The 17412-nt window shown below is 40.5% G+C and overlaps 1 protein-coding gene across 2 annotated transcripts; it reads right to left on the bottom strand.

Annotated features, from left to right (window-relative positions):
- Window positions 1–7710: 7710 nt before the first annotated feature.
- Window positions 7711–16699, bottom strand: LOC308097628 (L-amino-acid oxidase-like). Of its 2 annotated transcripts, XM_080445525.1 has the most exons (9): window positions 16665–16699; window positions 15980–16041; window positions 14955–15002; window positions 14700–14875; window positions 13377–13486; window positions 11451–11652; window positions 11285–11353; window positions 9517–9653; window positions 7711–8767 (listed from the first exon to the last, which is right to left on the bottom strand). In XM_080445525.1, the coding sequence occupies exons 3-9, from the start codon at window positions 14983–14985 to the stop codon at window positions 8002–8004; spliced, it is 1491 nt and encodes a 496-aa protein (XP_080301651.1). In that variant the 5' UTR covers window positions 14986–15002; window positions 15980–16041; window positions 16665–16699; the 3' UTR covers window positions 7711–8001. The 2 variants fall into 2 exon arrangements, with proteins under 2 accessions (XP_080301651.1, XP_080301652.1); XM_080445526.1 differs by lacking the exon at window positions 15980–16041 and having other exon boundaries at window positions 16665–16683.
- Window positions 16700–17412: the final 713 nt, after the last annotated feature.

Below are 17412 nucleotides of genomic sequence, written 5' to 3'. Positions count from 1 at the left end.
TGGCAACGTCGCTCATCATTCTGTGATTGACAGCAAAAGTTGGCCAATCAGGTGGCGAGTTCGCAGCATGTGTTTGTCAAAAACTCACCACTGCGCATGCGTATGCACCGCTGTTGCCAGATCGTGCGCGAGCAACAAGCAACCAGCTTCATGAAAAAACACAAAGCTGCGCACTGTGCATGCGTCGACGCACTTTCTCTAACCAATTTACACCCACTTCACGCTTACAAAACCTGGACATGGCAACGTCGCTCATCGTTCTGTGATTGACAGCAAAAGTTGGCCAATCAGGTGGCGAGTTCGCAGCCTGAAAAAATACGAACGGCAGCCATTGTTGGTTGTCCGAGTGCCTTCACTTCTTATTTTCGCTTATTAAACGCTCTCAAACTACTGCTTTGAGGCACGGAATTCACTCGTTTGGATAGAATTTAGTTGTTTCACTTCATATGTGTGGTCAATTAATCATGACAGAGCCTATTTTTTAAAAAAAATTCAGAGAACCGTCAGGGGCGAACAGTCTCACGCATGTATCCGAATAAGTCAACCTATTTTGCCAATAGCCATCTCAAAACCACACACACACACACACACACACACACACACACACACACACAGGGAGAGAGAGGGAGGGTGGGAGAGAGAGAATAGTCAGCTAAACAGCGCGACATAATTTTCGCTGACGCAGAGACAGAGAGACAGAGAGGGAGAGAGAGAGAGAGGGAGGGAGGGAAAGACAAAATAAGCAAGCCCTCGCTTATTTTCCCGCGGACGTAATTTATTTGTCATTGTGGTGAATGTTTGCCGCTGATGTTTGTTGTGTGAAGCTTAATGTCAGAGTGTTTGTGTTGGAGCGCCTCAGTGCGGCTGCTGAGTTCATGTGCAACATCTTGCATGCTGGCTGTGGGTGGCTTCACAGTTTTCCTTCGCCGTGTCTGTAGGTCATGGCCTGTCTCCAGGGACCCCCAAGGGGGGGGAGCACCCTCTGGTTTTTTTTTTTTTTTTTTTTTCATGATTTTGTACCCCCAAACAACATTTTCTTTGGCGGGGTTAGGGGGGGGGTACTAGAATTCAGAACTTCTAGTAAGATACAATTATCAAAGGTGACTCCATGAATATATATCTGTAAATCAGCTCACATTCGTGTTCAGGCTCTAAATGAAACCGCCAACTTGTTTTCCCCCTCTTTTTTTTTGGCAAGCTGTCGCAGACTGTTCAGATTTATCCCATCAAGAAACCATGGATTAACAGCGACATTTTTGCAGCAGTACTGTACACAAATGTCTGGACTACGGGGACTACCTGCCCTCTGGAGAATCATCAGAAGGACAAGCGGGAGTTCAAAGACAGACTGGAAGGCCATGGTCGTAGAGAGCCTCTGTACCTCCCTCCACGGTGAGCCGAACGCCTACTGTATTTCACCCAGTTTGAGGTAAACTGCCCTGACCAGCTAAAGACAGCCCCATCACCTGAGGAGGCCAGCCTATATTTGGAAATCTTGCAGGATGACGTGCACAGAGCCTTCAAGCGGATGAACATCTGTAAGACTATTGGGCCTGATGGCATCCCACCCTCAGAGAATGTGTAGACCAGCTGGCAGGAGAGTTTGCAGATATTTTCAACCTCTCCCTCTCCCGGGCTGATGTTTCTACAGGTTTCAAGGTGTCCACCATTGTGCCTGTGCCCAAGCACTCCAATGTAATATATCTGAATGACCTGTCGCCCTCACCTCAATTCTCAGTAAATGCTTTGAGAATTAGGTGAGGGACTATATTTGTTCCATGCTGCCTGCCACATGGCAATTTGCATATCATCAAAACAAATCCAATTGACATGGCACTTCACATCGCCCTTTCTCGCCTGGATGGGAGTAACATCTGTGTACGAATGCTGTTTGTGGACTACATCTCAGGATTCAAGAATATTGCTCCTGCCAAGCTCACACTAAGCTCAGAGATCTGGACTTCCGACCATGTTCAGCTGTATACAGGACTTCCTGTCGGGCTGTTGCCAGGTGGTGAGACTGGGCAGCATCATATCAGATTCCACAAATAGAAACCTCTCAGGGCTGCATGCTGAGCCATCTCCACTACTCCCTGCACACACTTGAGCTGTACACGCATTGTGTCATCATCAAGAATGCTGACGACACTACAGTAGATGGCCTGCAGGGATGAGGTCAGATGAGATCACCGACACAATAGTGTCATTAGAACAATCTTGCACTAAGAAGACCAAGGAGCTCATTGTTGCCTACAGTGTGCAGCGAAGACAGCTTGTACCCTACTTCGATGGCGTCGCAGTGGATAGGGTCAGTGACTTCAAGTTCTTTGCCATGTTGCTGAGGACCTCACATGGGCCACACACAATGCATGTGGTTAACAAGGCTCAACAACGCCTACTGTCTCAGATAACTGATGAAATTCTGCATCCTCAGGACGTTCTACAACAGCACCATCGAGAGCATCCTGACGAGCTGCATCACTACCTAGTATGGGAACTGGACCGCCCTCGATCCCAGAGCACTAGAGAGGGTGGTACTATATGGATGGTCCGGCGCATCGTCGGAGGAAAGCGTCACTCCCATCAGGACATAATACGGCAAGAGGTGCGTAGGCAAGGCTGAACGGATTATGAAAGACATCAAAGACACATCCAAGACACCAACCGTTACACTGCCACTATGACTTCATGTATATATGAATGTGAATACTCCATTACCACACATTTCATAAGAGACATGTTTTGCTAAGTGATGTATCCTACTTGCATGAGAGACTGAGGTACTCAGCTTCATTTTTTATTTTATTTTTGAGGTAAACACCTTATGCATATTTGATATTGTTGTTCTGTTATTTGACATTTTCCTTTTCACATGATTATCCATTTTGTAACTGCATATCATGGGAGCTTGTAAATGTGCGATGTGACAAAGTACTTGAAGTTGTGAATAAAGATAATGACTGGATCATACCATCAAGCCATCAGACCTTAAATGGTCTGATTCAAAAGAAGTTGGCACAAATCCTTGTGCTTATGCCAACAAGCGTCTTCTTGAGGACCAGGTTTAAATGTCATGTTACACGTTTGTTCACACACTTATGCTATCCTACGCATCTCTGACAATTAAGAAGATCTCTATCTGTGCATGTTCAGTCTTGATGTTGACCTTAAAATTAGGTTTCGATCATTATAACACAGCTACAATTGTGGTTTTCATTCAGACGCCCTTTCGCAAAAGATATCATTAAGTAGTCATTTATGCCAGCTTGAAAACAAGTTGTGGTGTGTCACGAGATAAAGTGTGCATTCCATATAGATTGACATTTTGGTAAGCACAGACTGGCTTAATGTGGTCACACCAAACTGTACAGTTCATTTGAACACTTGTGTGTTTATCTTTCACATCTCTGAGTATTAACAATAACTGTGCATGTTCAGTCTTGAGGCTGACCTTCAAATCAAGAAAGGTTTCGGTCATTATAGTACATCTACAATTGTGGGATTAATCCAGAGGCGCTTGTGCAACAGATGCTATTCAGAAATCAAAAGCTGAGAACAAGTTGTGGTGTGTCACGAGGTTAACTGTGCATTCCATAAGCACAGACCGCTGCATGTAGTGTGGCCACACCAAACTGTTCATCCTTCAAATGACAACCCTTGCTTTAGGACAGGACAACTACGCTTTATGACATTTATGTCACCACTTTCATACTATATCTCATTCTTTTGCATTAGCATTTTCTTTCTTATTGTGTGTTGATTGATTTATGACTTGTACCTACACTCTACCTGCACTGGCTGCCCCCTGGGCAACTAACCTGTTCCTACTATATCAGCAAAATATGCTAACTCCCGCAGGCCGTGATACACCTAGAACCTCTCCCCATTCCTCACTTTAGCACACCCCTTCCCCCCTCTCTCTCTCTGTCTATTGATCATCATACATGTCTTTAGTTGATTAGCTCTATTGGTAGCTTCAAGTCCTAATTATAACCATCAATTAGTTGAGTTGTAGCATGTTCCATTTACAGTTCCCTATGTCTCTGCTATACCCCCTCCCGCAGTTTGCATACATATTTGCACTAAAAGGACCTCAAAGTAATTTCTCAAGCTTTATTGTGTTTTATCCCTTTGATAGCTACCATCTATGTATGTGCAGATATGTTCATGTAAATGCATTTTTGTCAATAAAAATGTCTATCAATCAATGATGTGTTTGCGACGGTTCAAACCCTCTTCACATACTGTGTGTTTCTCTACTGTACCCCCTTTTTCTAAAGTCTCCCAGAATGGAGGCACTCCCAAGGGCCTATTTAGATTTGTCATGCTATTTTCACATTTAATCCATTATCCATCATTGTTCAAATGTCCTGCGATAATCACCAAAAGTGGAGGTTTAAAGTGCCACACATTAACACGCTGACTGTAGGCGTGTTTCCAGTGGAGGGCCCCAATATCAACAGCACCCTCCCTAGCTGCAGGCAGCTGCTGGTTTATCTGTCTGTCAGAGTCCACATTGCACATCCTGCTGTCACATTACTTTTTAGTCAGGATGCTCTCCCTTTACAGTATGTCTTCTCAGACTCCTACTCGTTTGTAGTGCTGTGGTTGGCTGACATGACAGCAGCAGCAAGCTGTGAGGAGAGGATTGCAAGCAAGTGGAAACTAAGAAGACGTGCAACTTCCCTTTTACTACTGCACAAGACACATCACAAAAGCAGCACATGCACGTGCGCGCACACACACACACACACGCACACGCACACACACACACACACACACACACACACACACACACACACACACACACACACACACACACACACACACACACACACACACTAGTGGCAGTGTACACAAAAATCCTGTGTCATTTGTAATTCTGTGTACAAATGTAAGCAGAGTGAAGTAACCACAACAATCAGAGTTATTATAACACTGAGGTGTTTACTGTTTAAAATATAAAGATTCCTTGATAAGTGTCCCTCTTAATGCCACACCTATATTTACAAGCATACTGTACAGGTTCCAACAACACCTACTGTACGGCCACCCCAAACCCCTCCAGAGCCAAGCTCATTTTCCTTCATGTTCAACCATCTGAGGTTCAGGTTAGACAAGGGTGTGTTGTCTGAGCCTGCCACTGACGGTACCAAGCCTTACCCATAGGCGCCCGTCAGTAAAGTGCCCATCAGGCATTGGTGGAAGAGTGAAAGGTACTTTAATTAAAATCAACAATAATCGTTCTGAGCTATAGTGTGTTATTCTCCTCCCCATATGGAGCCCCGACCTTTATCGCTCCGAGGCCCTTCAGTTTGTTATATAATCTCCTTCTCTGAGAAGTTGCTGACACTACAGGTACCAGTGATTGATCATGTTCAAGCTTGGGTTCAAGTGGATTGTACAGCACAATGATATATTGTTAATGTCACTGCATTGCAGAGAATAATGAAGTTCTGTTGAGCAACTCTCCAGCAGTGTGCTGCATAAAAGTTAAAGATAGAAAGAAAGAAAGAAAGAAAATGTTATTAGGGTTATTGCTCCCGGCAATGGCAGTTGTAAACACAGCATACTAGGGTAAGGGTAAGTGTTCTTACAATAGTGTACTTAGAGTGTAACCACTTAAGCCCTATATACTGTATACTTTGTTGTACAGGGAATAGTGAAAATAGCTGATCTACAAAGTGTACTAATACATCTAGAATTGCCCAGTGACATAATAATCTTGCCTCTCAGTCAGTAGGCCAAGAAACTATTTTAGAACCATTATGCAAATATCTACAGTATACGCAAACACATGCACACCGATTGTAATGAGACGTGCAAGCACAAGTTGCTGCTGGGAATCTCTGTTGATCTCCTGATCAGTGTCAGGTTTTGCACAGCAATGCACCACTGACTAAAACCATAAGAAAAGGTTCACCTAGGTCACAGAGGGTGTATGAGTCATCATCTGTGATTCAACAAACCTCTGTCACAATAAAGGGTGCAATACATTATTTACTGTGTAGTTCTCATGTTATAGTGAGTGATGGATATACATTCTCTGCTCTTGTGTGGTTTGATAAATATCTGTTCTTTGATGGTGTACTTTAGATAAATATCGCATTGTATCGAGGAGGACCAATTCTGTGTTTTGCTGCAGTGGCATAATTTGTATTTTGTCTGTTTTAATGTTAAATACATTGTTAACTATTGCAACCTCTGGTTTCTTCCCTCATCCTCTTACCCAGCTCACAAAGCCTAGGTTAGCCAGGTAACTTCTAAAAGGGCATGCAACAACTTCTTTGATCATTAACAGCAATAATACTATACTAACCTGACAAATGCCTTGTCTGGGCATGTCTTCACAATGATCAGGATGAAAGAAAAGGAGGTGAGGCTGGGGCGGTTCAATTACAGTAGAGAAGCAATTGTAAAATACCAATAAAAATCCCTTTCCTTTCATGGCCCAACTTCTTTTGCAGTTTTAGTAGTTAACTACACAAAACTGCACTTGAATCACTGCACAAGCTACTGTAAAATTGTGTTAAACTATTAGTTTAACTACATGTTATTAACTATTATCCAATATGGACATAGATGCTTCCACACAGGTGTACTGTATGATGAAATTTATCAATTAACCATCATGTTTCTGTGGCATAAATGGTGGTGGCATGAGAAAGAATATCTAAAGTGACTTCAGTCACAAGGACTACGCAACTCACAGTGACTAAAGTGACACCTGCACACATTCAATGACCATGATGCTCATCCATTAGTGTTATGTAAGGAAAAACAACTCTTCCTCACTGAGAATGTCAATGCAAGATGTGATCAGACTGGGAGCAAGAACAGTCAATCGCATAGGGAGGAACGTTATACAAGGGATGTTATAGTAGGGTTGCGGTTCATAATCCCCGTACAAAGATAAATGCACATTTGAAAGTTCAGTGGGGCGGGCAAACAAACACACACACAAACAAACAAACAAACAAACAAAACAGGCACTGGTCTACAGAGATTTGGGGAAATAAGTGATATGATCAGTTGAGTCATCCTTCACCATATTCTATTGAAGGATGTGGCAGAGTGCATGTTTGACATACAGGTACACCAAAAGAACAGGCCTGTTTGATGTACATGTTGAGTACTCCCTCTGTAGGGTACATGGGAACTGTGGCATACGCGTCAACACTGAGATGCATTATAAAGTGATACTGCCACCTGCTGGACAATGCTTCACTTTACAATGATCAGTAGTAGATATTGTATTTGTATTTATTTATCCAGTGCTCAAACCTCAAACTCAAACCTTTGACCAGTTTTATTTAAACCCAGAAATAAGTTATCTGCCAAATATGTAGATGATGATAAATGATTAAATATTCATATAAATGTTATAAATATGATGACACTGTCCCGAAGGCGTAGGCTACTGGTCGTCACCCTGAATGAGAGGCACTGAAGGGGTCAGCCGTCCCATCATAATCATCATAATCATCATCATAGTCATCACCGCCGTCCTCATCGTCACCGTCGTCACCGTCGTCATCTTACAAGTCTCACACAATTTGTTTTGTGGCTCATCGTAATGCCTGTTATTGGCTATACAGGTATCCTGGATGTGCGTGTACACATTATTCTACTTGTCCCAGAAAATATTCCCCTTTGTAATTATATTTATATTTTTTGTGGTTTGATAAGATAAAACAGACTTCTAAAATGTATTATTTATATGACTTTATTCTTGAGAAGCAATTATTTTTCATGTTGACAGTATATTTTATCACTGTTATAGAGAAACTGCAGATCAGGCTTAGGCTGTGTGACTAGCGAGGATCAATCAATCTCTCAATTAGTTTGCGGATTATTTAGTCAATCAAGTTTTCTGAACACATCTTGAAATTCTATAACATGTTTACCAAGCAGTCAAAAATATTACTTTTCATTTTATAATATGAAAGTAAGTAGTTGCACAATCATGTAAGACATGTATATGATACACCATTAAACCCATTATTCAGTTACTGCATTATTGATGTTCCTGGCGGCTCTGATGGCTGATTTCATGGCTGTTTCTATCCAGGCGTGAGGCAGTGCTGTATGTTCTCCAGCAAAGTGCACCCTGCCCTCAGCTCGGAACAGCTCGGCAGCAAACTCTTCATGCTGGTAGGGGGTGAAGAGAGCGTAACCACCCAGGCTGTATTGGTCAAGACTCCACTTCTTCACCACTACGCCTGTACACAGATCTTTGATGTCATTTCCATGGATCTTCATCAAACAACTCAAAGCCATTTCTTTCAGCTCTTCGTCACTCTTCCCCAGGAAGAGGTACGAGTCATCAGACCAGGTGTAAGAAGCAAGGAGGACACCAATCTTCTTGTTCTTGAAACTATGACTGGGGTAGTAGGTGAAGCGAATAGGAAGGTCAGTGATGCTCCTTCCACCACTGATTCCATCCTTCTCCCAGAACCTCTCACTGAAGGTGAGGAAGATCTTGGTGGGGCTGTCATAGTGAACCTGACGCATGGCGTACATCTTCTTGAGAGGCAAACGAGGCTGGAAGTCAATGAAGAGGGTGGCCTTGGCAGTGGCAGTCACCAGGACAAAGTCTGCACTTGTAATTGCTGTATTCTGTAATTTCACATTGTGAGTGTACACGGTGACGCCACCATTTGAACGATCAATGCGCTTGACTGTGGTGTTGAGGAGAACAGATGCTTTGGCATCTTTGTGGAGGGCCTCTGGAAGGAGGTCGAACCCTCCTGTCACTTCAAAGTATCTAGTTAAAAAGGAAAACAAAACAGATTGATCTCTTATAGATAAAACGTCACTTAGTGAACCTCGTCAATCTTTTTACATTTATTTTCCACTTAAAATCATTGCATTACTTACATAACTTTTAAGATAAAATCAATGTGATATTTGACAGAAAGCATCTACCATTACGCAACTACCATAGATGGTTTTTGAAATATTTTTGTGGGAATCATTTTAACCTCACTTAATGGTTAACTTCTTTTAATTTGGTGAAATAGGCTAAAGGAGGACTAAACCTTACTAGATTTCTGATCTCCGTTTGAAAATTCGGTTCCTCTGCATGCAGGCAGGCTCTATTAGCTCAGACTCAGAGGCTAAAGTTGCGGCACTCATGCAGGAAATTGTGGTGCGGTAGAACAGGAAAGATACATATTGCAGCTTTAACTAACTATTTACTTATTGCCCTTTCTGAGTAACTTTCCCAAACATTGACTGAGGGATTGCTTTGCTGCTTGGATCACATATTTTCAAAATGGCACTTCATCCCTAACAATATCTTGTCAATATGCTCATGACTGCTCATGCACTTAAAGAGCTGTACCACAATATGAGAATGCTAATGTAGTGTAGTTTGACTTGCAATCATCGTTAAGTTGGTTCCAAGTTCCAATACTGATTCCTCTCTTCGTCTTCTCTAATGTAATCTTGTGACTTGTCAAGTTCAGTTAAAGTTGTTGACTGCACACTAAAGATTTTGAACTAGATTCTTACTCATTGTCGTCACTGATTTCTGTTTGGATATATAGCATTTCCGTCAGCGACGTGTAGAAGAGAGAACTCTCATCCAGGATGTCCCCAATCATCTTTACGGCACCTGGACTCAGCCCTCCTTCATTCACAAGATAGTCCTGTTCAAGAGATAAATAGTAAATGCCACATTTATATTAGCGCCTTTATGCAAAGCACTTTACAATGTGGATATTATCCATCCACACACATTCCCACACAGACGGCGGAGGCATCCATGCAAGGTTGCCTCCGCCATCTTCATCTTCGTTTTGGTATTGAGCGCGCGCCTGCAATGGACATGTCGGGAGTCGGCCAGGGCGCACAACGGCACAACACTCAAAGGCTCCCTCTCTCCTAATTCTCAATTGATCTCTGTGATACTAATTTTCCTATAATCAGCAGAAGGGAGAGTGTCAAATTCCTTGTGTTAATTGTGTTTATATAAGATGATAACATGTAGGTGATACTTATGTCTATGAAATATGGTTTTATTGAAAGGCAATCAAAGGCTACAGCCTATGAAGTAAACGGCGGGCATATGGTGTCCAATGTTACGGTGCTTCAGTGCGGTAGCAGAGTTCATGTCGGAACATGAGAAGTGTTGCCAGAATTTGCGAGAGGAATAAGCAACCAGGTCTATGGAAACAAGCCCAAAAGAAGCGACTATAGGCCACATGAGCACTTCAAACCTATTATGTCGGCTATTAAACAATGTGCATATTTATATATGTTGGCTATTTGAAAATAGACGATCTACACTACAACTACCATTTACACTACACTACAACTACCATTATTTACAAGCAACTTTACAGAAAAACAAGCCCAACGTGGCTTATAAGAAGCAGACCTGGCAAGACTGGCAGAGCGGGAGAGAGCACACAAAGAATGCATTGGGGATAATGGCTTGCGCAGTCTTCTCTTAAAGGCAATGACATCTGGCACGGTGATTGGTTTTATTATTGTAACGCCCAAACCACACCTATGCATAATGTATAGGTGTAGTGCAGGTGTTTTGCGGATAAGGCTAGTGTCCCAAAATAGCAACTTTTGCACGGGAACGCCACCCTATGTATAGTGGATTTAGCCAGTCTGGCCCTAAATAGAGCCCCTAGTGTATTCTGACATGCAAACGTATTTTGCATTTAAAAAATACTTAACATGACCAGAAACCTTTAAACAGAAAGATCGACTTTCTTGTATCTCTTAACTTGATCTGAGCTGCTGTCCACTCATTACTAGGCAGTAGAAGGCCTTGTAGGGATGTCAAAATGTCACATCTAGTACTAAACAGAAATGTGTACTATTTGATTTACATTTAATAAGTTGTTTTATCGAGGAGCTTTCCATATGCAGTGCCGTTATAATCATAAGCCTGATATAAAATGCAGTGAAACATTTTGTTGTTAATATGAGGTTTGGCACTTGGTATCACGTCCATGATCATTCAGTAATAATCTTTATCCAAGGATATTGGACAACAATTCTTGACAGTTGCTTCACATAAAAGAGATATTTGATGAAACATTGACAATTTGACAGCCTCAAAAACTAATTGTAGTAATTTAAATACAAAAGTGCTTGTATTTTTGCAAGCTGTGAGTAAACTATATTCATTGGCAACTCAATAAACTTAAATGGATGAAAATGATCAATTCAATTAGATGTTTTGATTAATTAATTCAATTATTTTTAGATTAGTTTATAGCTTAGTAATCATTAGTACATACATACATGAGTATGTATTTACCTTTACAGAGTAATGGCCATACTTCTTCACCATGGCTTGGACACCATTCTGTTTCACTTCGTCGAACACCTGCAACAAACCAAACAATGTTAAGTAGTGGAAATGACTTTATGTTTTGATAACTGATAACGTGATTCTTTATACAGTATGAGTATCTCTTACGGACCTTCTGCAGAGCATCGTCAAGGAGATCTTCAGCTGACTTTCCACTCTCGTCACCATCGAGGTTATAATTCAGAATGTCTGGGTGACGAATGACATCGGAAGCTCTGCGCTTCTCTCCATTAACCAGGTAGAATGTGTGGTCATTCAACTCAACAAATTTGTTCAATTTCACATCCAGTTTGCCGATAAGTTCCATGATAATTCTGGTGAAGAAGATTATTATAAAAATGTTATATCTGTGTATTTTATTTCATTTTGATTAAATTAATTCTCCCTTAATGAAAGGGGCCAACTGCTGTATTGGACAAATGTGGGAGTGTAAATTTTTTGTCCATAAATTAGGTGAAATTAAGGTTAATGGTGCCAAAAGTTAAAGATTGAGCTAAGAGGCTTTGTGCCTGGATGAGAAAGGTCATTACATTACAACATGTTACTGCCACCCACTGAGAATGACAGACCCGGGCTGACACAAGCCTGTCAAGGCTGCTTTTTAAAGTAAGAAGTTGTATAACACAAATTACAATATATAACCGGCAGCAAACGGTTTACGCTCTCAGAACATAAACTACAATGTGTGCCTGTGTGTCTCTCTCTCTCTCACTCACAATGTGTGCCTGTGTGTCTCACACACACACACACACACACACACACACACACACACACACACACACACACACACACACACACACACACACACACACAGGGTGCGTTCGGATATGCACACCGGGAGCGCATTCACGTATTGGTTTGTATTGGCCCAGTGCCTTATATCCGAACAGAAATCTATGTTGTGTTTTTTCCATGTGCGTAAGGCACTTGTAAGGCACTTGTGTAACACACTGTCAGTTGTCAGACTATAATAAAGTCACAAAACAAAAACACAAAATCATTATCTCGGCCTCCAAACAATGCAGAGACAAAACTGATTTCACTTCCACCCATAGGAGGCACCACAAATGCTACAAATGTTAACTTCTTGTTGCAGAAACGTGATTTTCCCTTTTTTTTTTTACATCTAAACTTGCACTCTGACAGAAAACACCCTTGTCTAAGACAAGGATTCACGATATATTTTTTTTGGTAAAGCATGAAAAAAACCGAACCATGTGTATTGATAACATAGGTGTAAGAATGTACTATTAATATCAACTTTTTTTTGGATGTGTTTTTTTGTAAAAGTTTTTGCCCTTTAATTGTGTCCAAGATCGTTGTCAACTCCGTCAGATTTCTACAAAAACATAATTTAATCAGGCATAAACAGGTTTAGCTATATTCTAAGGTCCCCTGTCTCACTTCCCGGTTTAAAAAAATGCGAGAAAGCTGCAAAAGCACTGGTAAGCTTTCTTTTTTTTGATAAATGCTCTAAATAATATTACTATCTGGTGTGTCCCAGCCATAACATGTCAACTCCATCAGTCCTAAATCCAAACAAAATTAATTTTTTAAAGAAAAAAAGTGTGATTCTATTAGCATTAATAGAACTTAAGTTACTTCAAATTTGAAGATAAAATTTGAAATTTTAGTAAACTCACTACGACTGTGGAATGAAAAAAAAAAGATTTTGTCAACTCTGTCAGACTCCGTCAGATGTCAACTCCGTCAGATATGCCATCTTATGGAGTTGACATCTAAAAAAAACTGTGGGAGGTTGGCCCATTACATGGTTTAATAGTCAACACTTTGATCTTTTAAAATGTCTTTTCCCGGCATAATTGAAGAATACATAAAAAATAAAATAAAAATAAAGGTTTTGTTCCGATTCTCAAGAATGGGTGATATACAGTACACACACAGAGTCATGATTGAGTGAGGTCAATGTGATTCAACTTTGATTACATAAGAACTCTCATATTTGTATGGAATTTGTGTAGGTGCTTTGGAATTCACTTCAAAATTCAATTGTCTTCTAGCTATCCAAGAAACCCACCTTTGGTTACTGGGGATTCGCATTGGTCCTAGATCTGCATACCAGCCTTCTTCACTTCTGTGAGTCTGCACACGGCCTCCAACACGATCACTAGCCTCAAGTATCGTTACCTTCGAGACCAAACAACACAGCAAAACATATTTTTCATTGAAAATTGGTTTCTGTCGTTTCATTCTCTTCCCTCTTTTCAATTGACAGAGAGGACAGCTGAACGTTCACAGAGGTTTACAGGGTCTATCTTTCCAGGTGACCAACCCCAGCCAAAGGACTGCCACACACAGCTGCCAACACAGCATTAAAGGAGCACTTCACCCATTTTCAACATATCTTCATATATTGCTCCTCACCAGTGGTGGAAAGTAACTAAGTACAAGTAGGCTACATGTACTTAGTACAGTACTGTACTTAAGTACAATTTTTAGGTATTTTTTACAGTACTTTACTTGAGTATTTCCAATTTCCAATACTTTTACTTCTACTCCACTACATCTCAGAGGCAAATATTGTACTTTTACTCCACTACAATTATTTTAAAACTTTAGTTACTAGTTACTCGTCTTAGATTTTGATTATTATTACAAAACATACATTAACCACTTGAATCGGCCCTATATTTATTTCGGCCATTTGAAAATAGCCGATCTACAAGCTCACGATGCGACGCATTGTGAGCTTGTAGATCTGCTATTTTCAAGAGATTTTTATACATTTGAAAACTTGTAATGGGACATTCTGCATAATGAGTACTTTTACTTTTGGTACTTTAAGTAAATTTTGGTGCCAATACTTTTATACTTTTACTCAAGTACATTTTGAATTCCGGACTTTTACTTGTAACAGAGTATTTCTACATTGCAGTATTGATACTTTTACTTATGTTTTCCACTACTGCTCCTCACTAATGCTTATTAAAATACGTTACGTATTTTTGTCTATTAGGTCTGTGTCTCAGAGGAGGGCTGTGGACAGTGCAGGAACCCGCCTAACAGTGACATCATCGGTAGGCAGGTTTGGACATTTCAAACTTTATTTTTATTTTTATTAATGCAAGAACCCGATTTCTATTTCAGCATGCTAACTTTCCAGGAAGAGAGAGGTTGTAGTTTCTATTAGGTTAAAATCGCAATTGATGATGTCACTGGTAGGTAGGCAGGTTTCTGAACTGATACAGAGTGAGTAGACAGAAATGGTGTCATCTTAGAGCATTAGTGAGGACCAATTATAAAAATAAAATGTGTGAAATGGTCCTTTAACAACGCAACACAACGCAACGGAACGCAACAATACAATAATAACATAACATAACAACTGAGGTTCACCTACCGTGTGCCCAGCATCACCCAGTAACTTGGCTGCAGTGAGACCGGCCATTCCAGCTCCCACTATAATGATGTTCTTAGGATCCTTTGTCTTTGGAAGACCAATTTGCAAGATGTTCAGAAGCACCTCATAGTCCTTGTCTCTAAGCAATGGCTCATCATAGACTAGTTTGTGGGGAGCTATAAGACAGACAGTAAAGAGTAATTACATGGAACATGAGCAGAATAAGATAATCCACTTTGTTAAGTTTGCACTTACCAAATTTGCGCAGCGTTGCGAGTGAGATCATCTCTCTACGTCTTCTGTCTGATAATGCATAAATAAAAAACAAAATAAAGATAAAGGGTCTATTAGGCCCATTAGCAGGTGCCAATTTCCGTCTCTCTTAAATTTCTGAAATTGACAGAGGGCTATATGATACAGTAGGTCATGAGGTCACTCAAATAGTTACAGTTCATTTTCCAGATAGCATTAATGCTCTCAGTAAGTTTCATTGCGGTTTTAAGTGGAAATTTGGGCATAAGGGTGGCACTACAGGAAAGAACAAAATTCAAAATCAACCAAAATCAACTGGGCCATCACGTGGGGACTGGGGAGCACGTGAATGTCATGGTAATCTGGCCATTACATGTTGTTTGGGACCAAAGAGATGGATGGACCGACAGATGGACATACCAATACAACCATCTTAGCGTCCTGCAATTAGTGAGGCTGAAACAAATATCGGGGTGGCAGTGGCGGTTGAGTGTCTGGGAATTGGAAGATGCCTCGTTTTATCCTCAGCTTCTCCAGACTTCATGTCGCAGTGTCGTTGAGCAAGACCCTTAAACCCTAAATGCTCCCCAGTGTGACTTTTGCAGTGTATTGAATGCTATAGAAACACCACTTTAAGTACTGTAACTTTCTCCATTTAAGCCTCAACCAATAAAAGAAAATGGACATTAAAGTGAATTACTTCCATGTCGTGTGAAATAAATAACATTTCAAATAGCTAAACATGATTTCTTAGGTTAGGCTAAGCAACTATGCGTACACCATCTGCAGGGAGCAGGAATGTAGTTGTGCAAGTTACAGTAGGCGGAACGTGCAGTTCGATCAGGTACAGTGGGCTTTTCTTGCTTTTGGTGGTGATTCACGTTATGTCGACCTAATTAGCAAAAAATGACAAAATAAAATCTTGACAAAGAATGGGGACGTGGTCCAAAAAGCCAACAAACCAACCTAACTTTGGAGGCATATTACTCTAGTCTGGCATACAGTTACGTAGAAAAATTGCTACTCACAAGACTTGGGAGTTGGGACTTTATCGGCGTTCAAACGGTATTCGAATACCTCTTAGTTTTTTCTGAAATTATAGTTCAATTTGTAGTAATTAGTAGTAATTGTAGTTCAACTAAACTTCAAATCTAAATTATTTGTGATGTCATCAGCAGAATATTTTGGCACCTGCCATAAAAAAGTGAAAATATCTGCTCTACAATCTCTCTATGACACACACACACACACACACACACACACACACACACACACACACACACACACACACACACACACACAGTATGTGTGCATTTGCATGTGCCTTTTTTTTTTAATGGCACATGCACGGGTCAATCCGCACCAAACTTGGCACAAACGATCCGCCCTAAATTTGCCACAAACACTGTTCAGGGGTCTGCCATGAGATTAGTCACAAAAGGGTACACACGAGTTGCATGCACGCTTAAAATGTCTTACATTTTCTTTTCTAGTTGTAGTATAAGATGATTAATTTGTTTTTAATAAAAAACTGTTAATTGGGATATGAACCATAATTGGGATGTGTGTTGCCATTTGGTAACAATAAGCCATACAAAGTCGTGGTTTACAGTGACTTTAGGCACGCTTGTTTTATTTAAAAGCACATTCAATGCACATCATTAATATACATCACAAAAATAACACACAATTTGTAAAGTTGGAAAATCTTACCCAAGTGTCGAGTGTGAATGTCAAACAGGTGATCAATCCATCTGATTCTGCTGGTTAGTGATGCTGCCTTTATAGAGGAAACTCAGATACAACCATGGGCGTAACTTGTGGGCCTGACCAATCTGTCCTCTTAGCTCAGGATGTTTTCTGCAACATTTATTTCACTATTGTTTCCTGTTAGGCTAATATCTTGGCCTACCGAGAACCCCCAGATCAGGGCCGTTGTTATGCCCCAGTCTAGGGGTGTCACAACATGTCCAATTTCCCAAGCAGCCACAATGATAGAAATTATGTTTCAATAAATATAAAGTATTTATTTACAAAAAAACTAAACGAAAAACATAGTAGTAGTAGTAATCATAATCAGAATAAGCAGTAACATAATATGGATTTCAAACATTATACATATATATTATACTGTAGCTTGGTGATAACTTCAATGGTGGATAACAAACAAAAGAGAACTAATGGAAAATAATCAATCTAACCTAATAAAACTAAATCTAAAAAACAATAACTTACCTAAATCAAAAGATCAAACACACAAGCTCTAAAGAAGAGTAACTTGAATCAATCTACATATTACATCAAACAAACTAACAAAGCAAACACAAGCCTGAATGTGGGACCAGTTGGGAAAAGCTACCCCACCAATTATCTCCGGGGAGTTCCACAGACCTATTTGCATGTAGCAGCACACAGACACACAACACAGCCTTGACAGACACATCCATCCCAACTATATAAT

Source organism: Gymnoscopelus braueri (assembly GCF_963280865.1).
Source record: "Gymnoscopelus braueri genome assembly, chromosome: 12".
Lineage (NCBI taxonomy): Eukaryota > Metazoa > Chordata > Actinopteri > Myctophiformes > Myctophidae > Gymnoscopelus > Gymnoscopelus braueri.
Note: the sequence above shows the minus strand (reverse complement) of the source record. Positions and strands in the feature narration are given on the sequence as shown.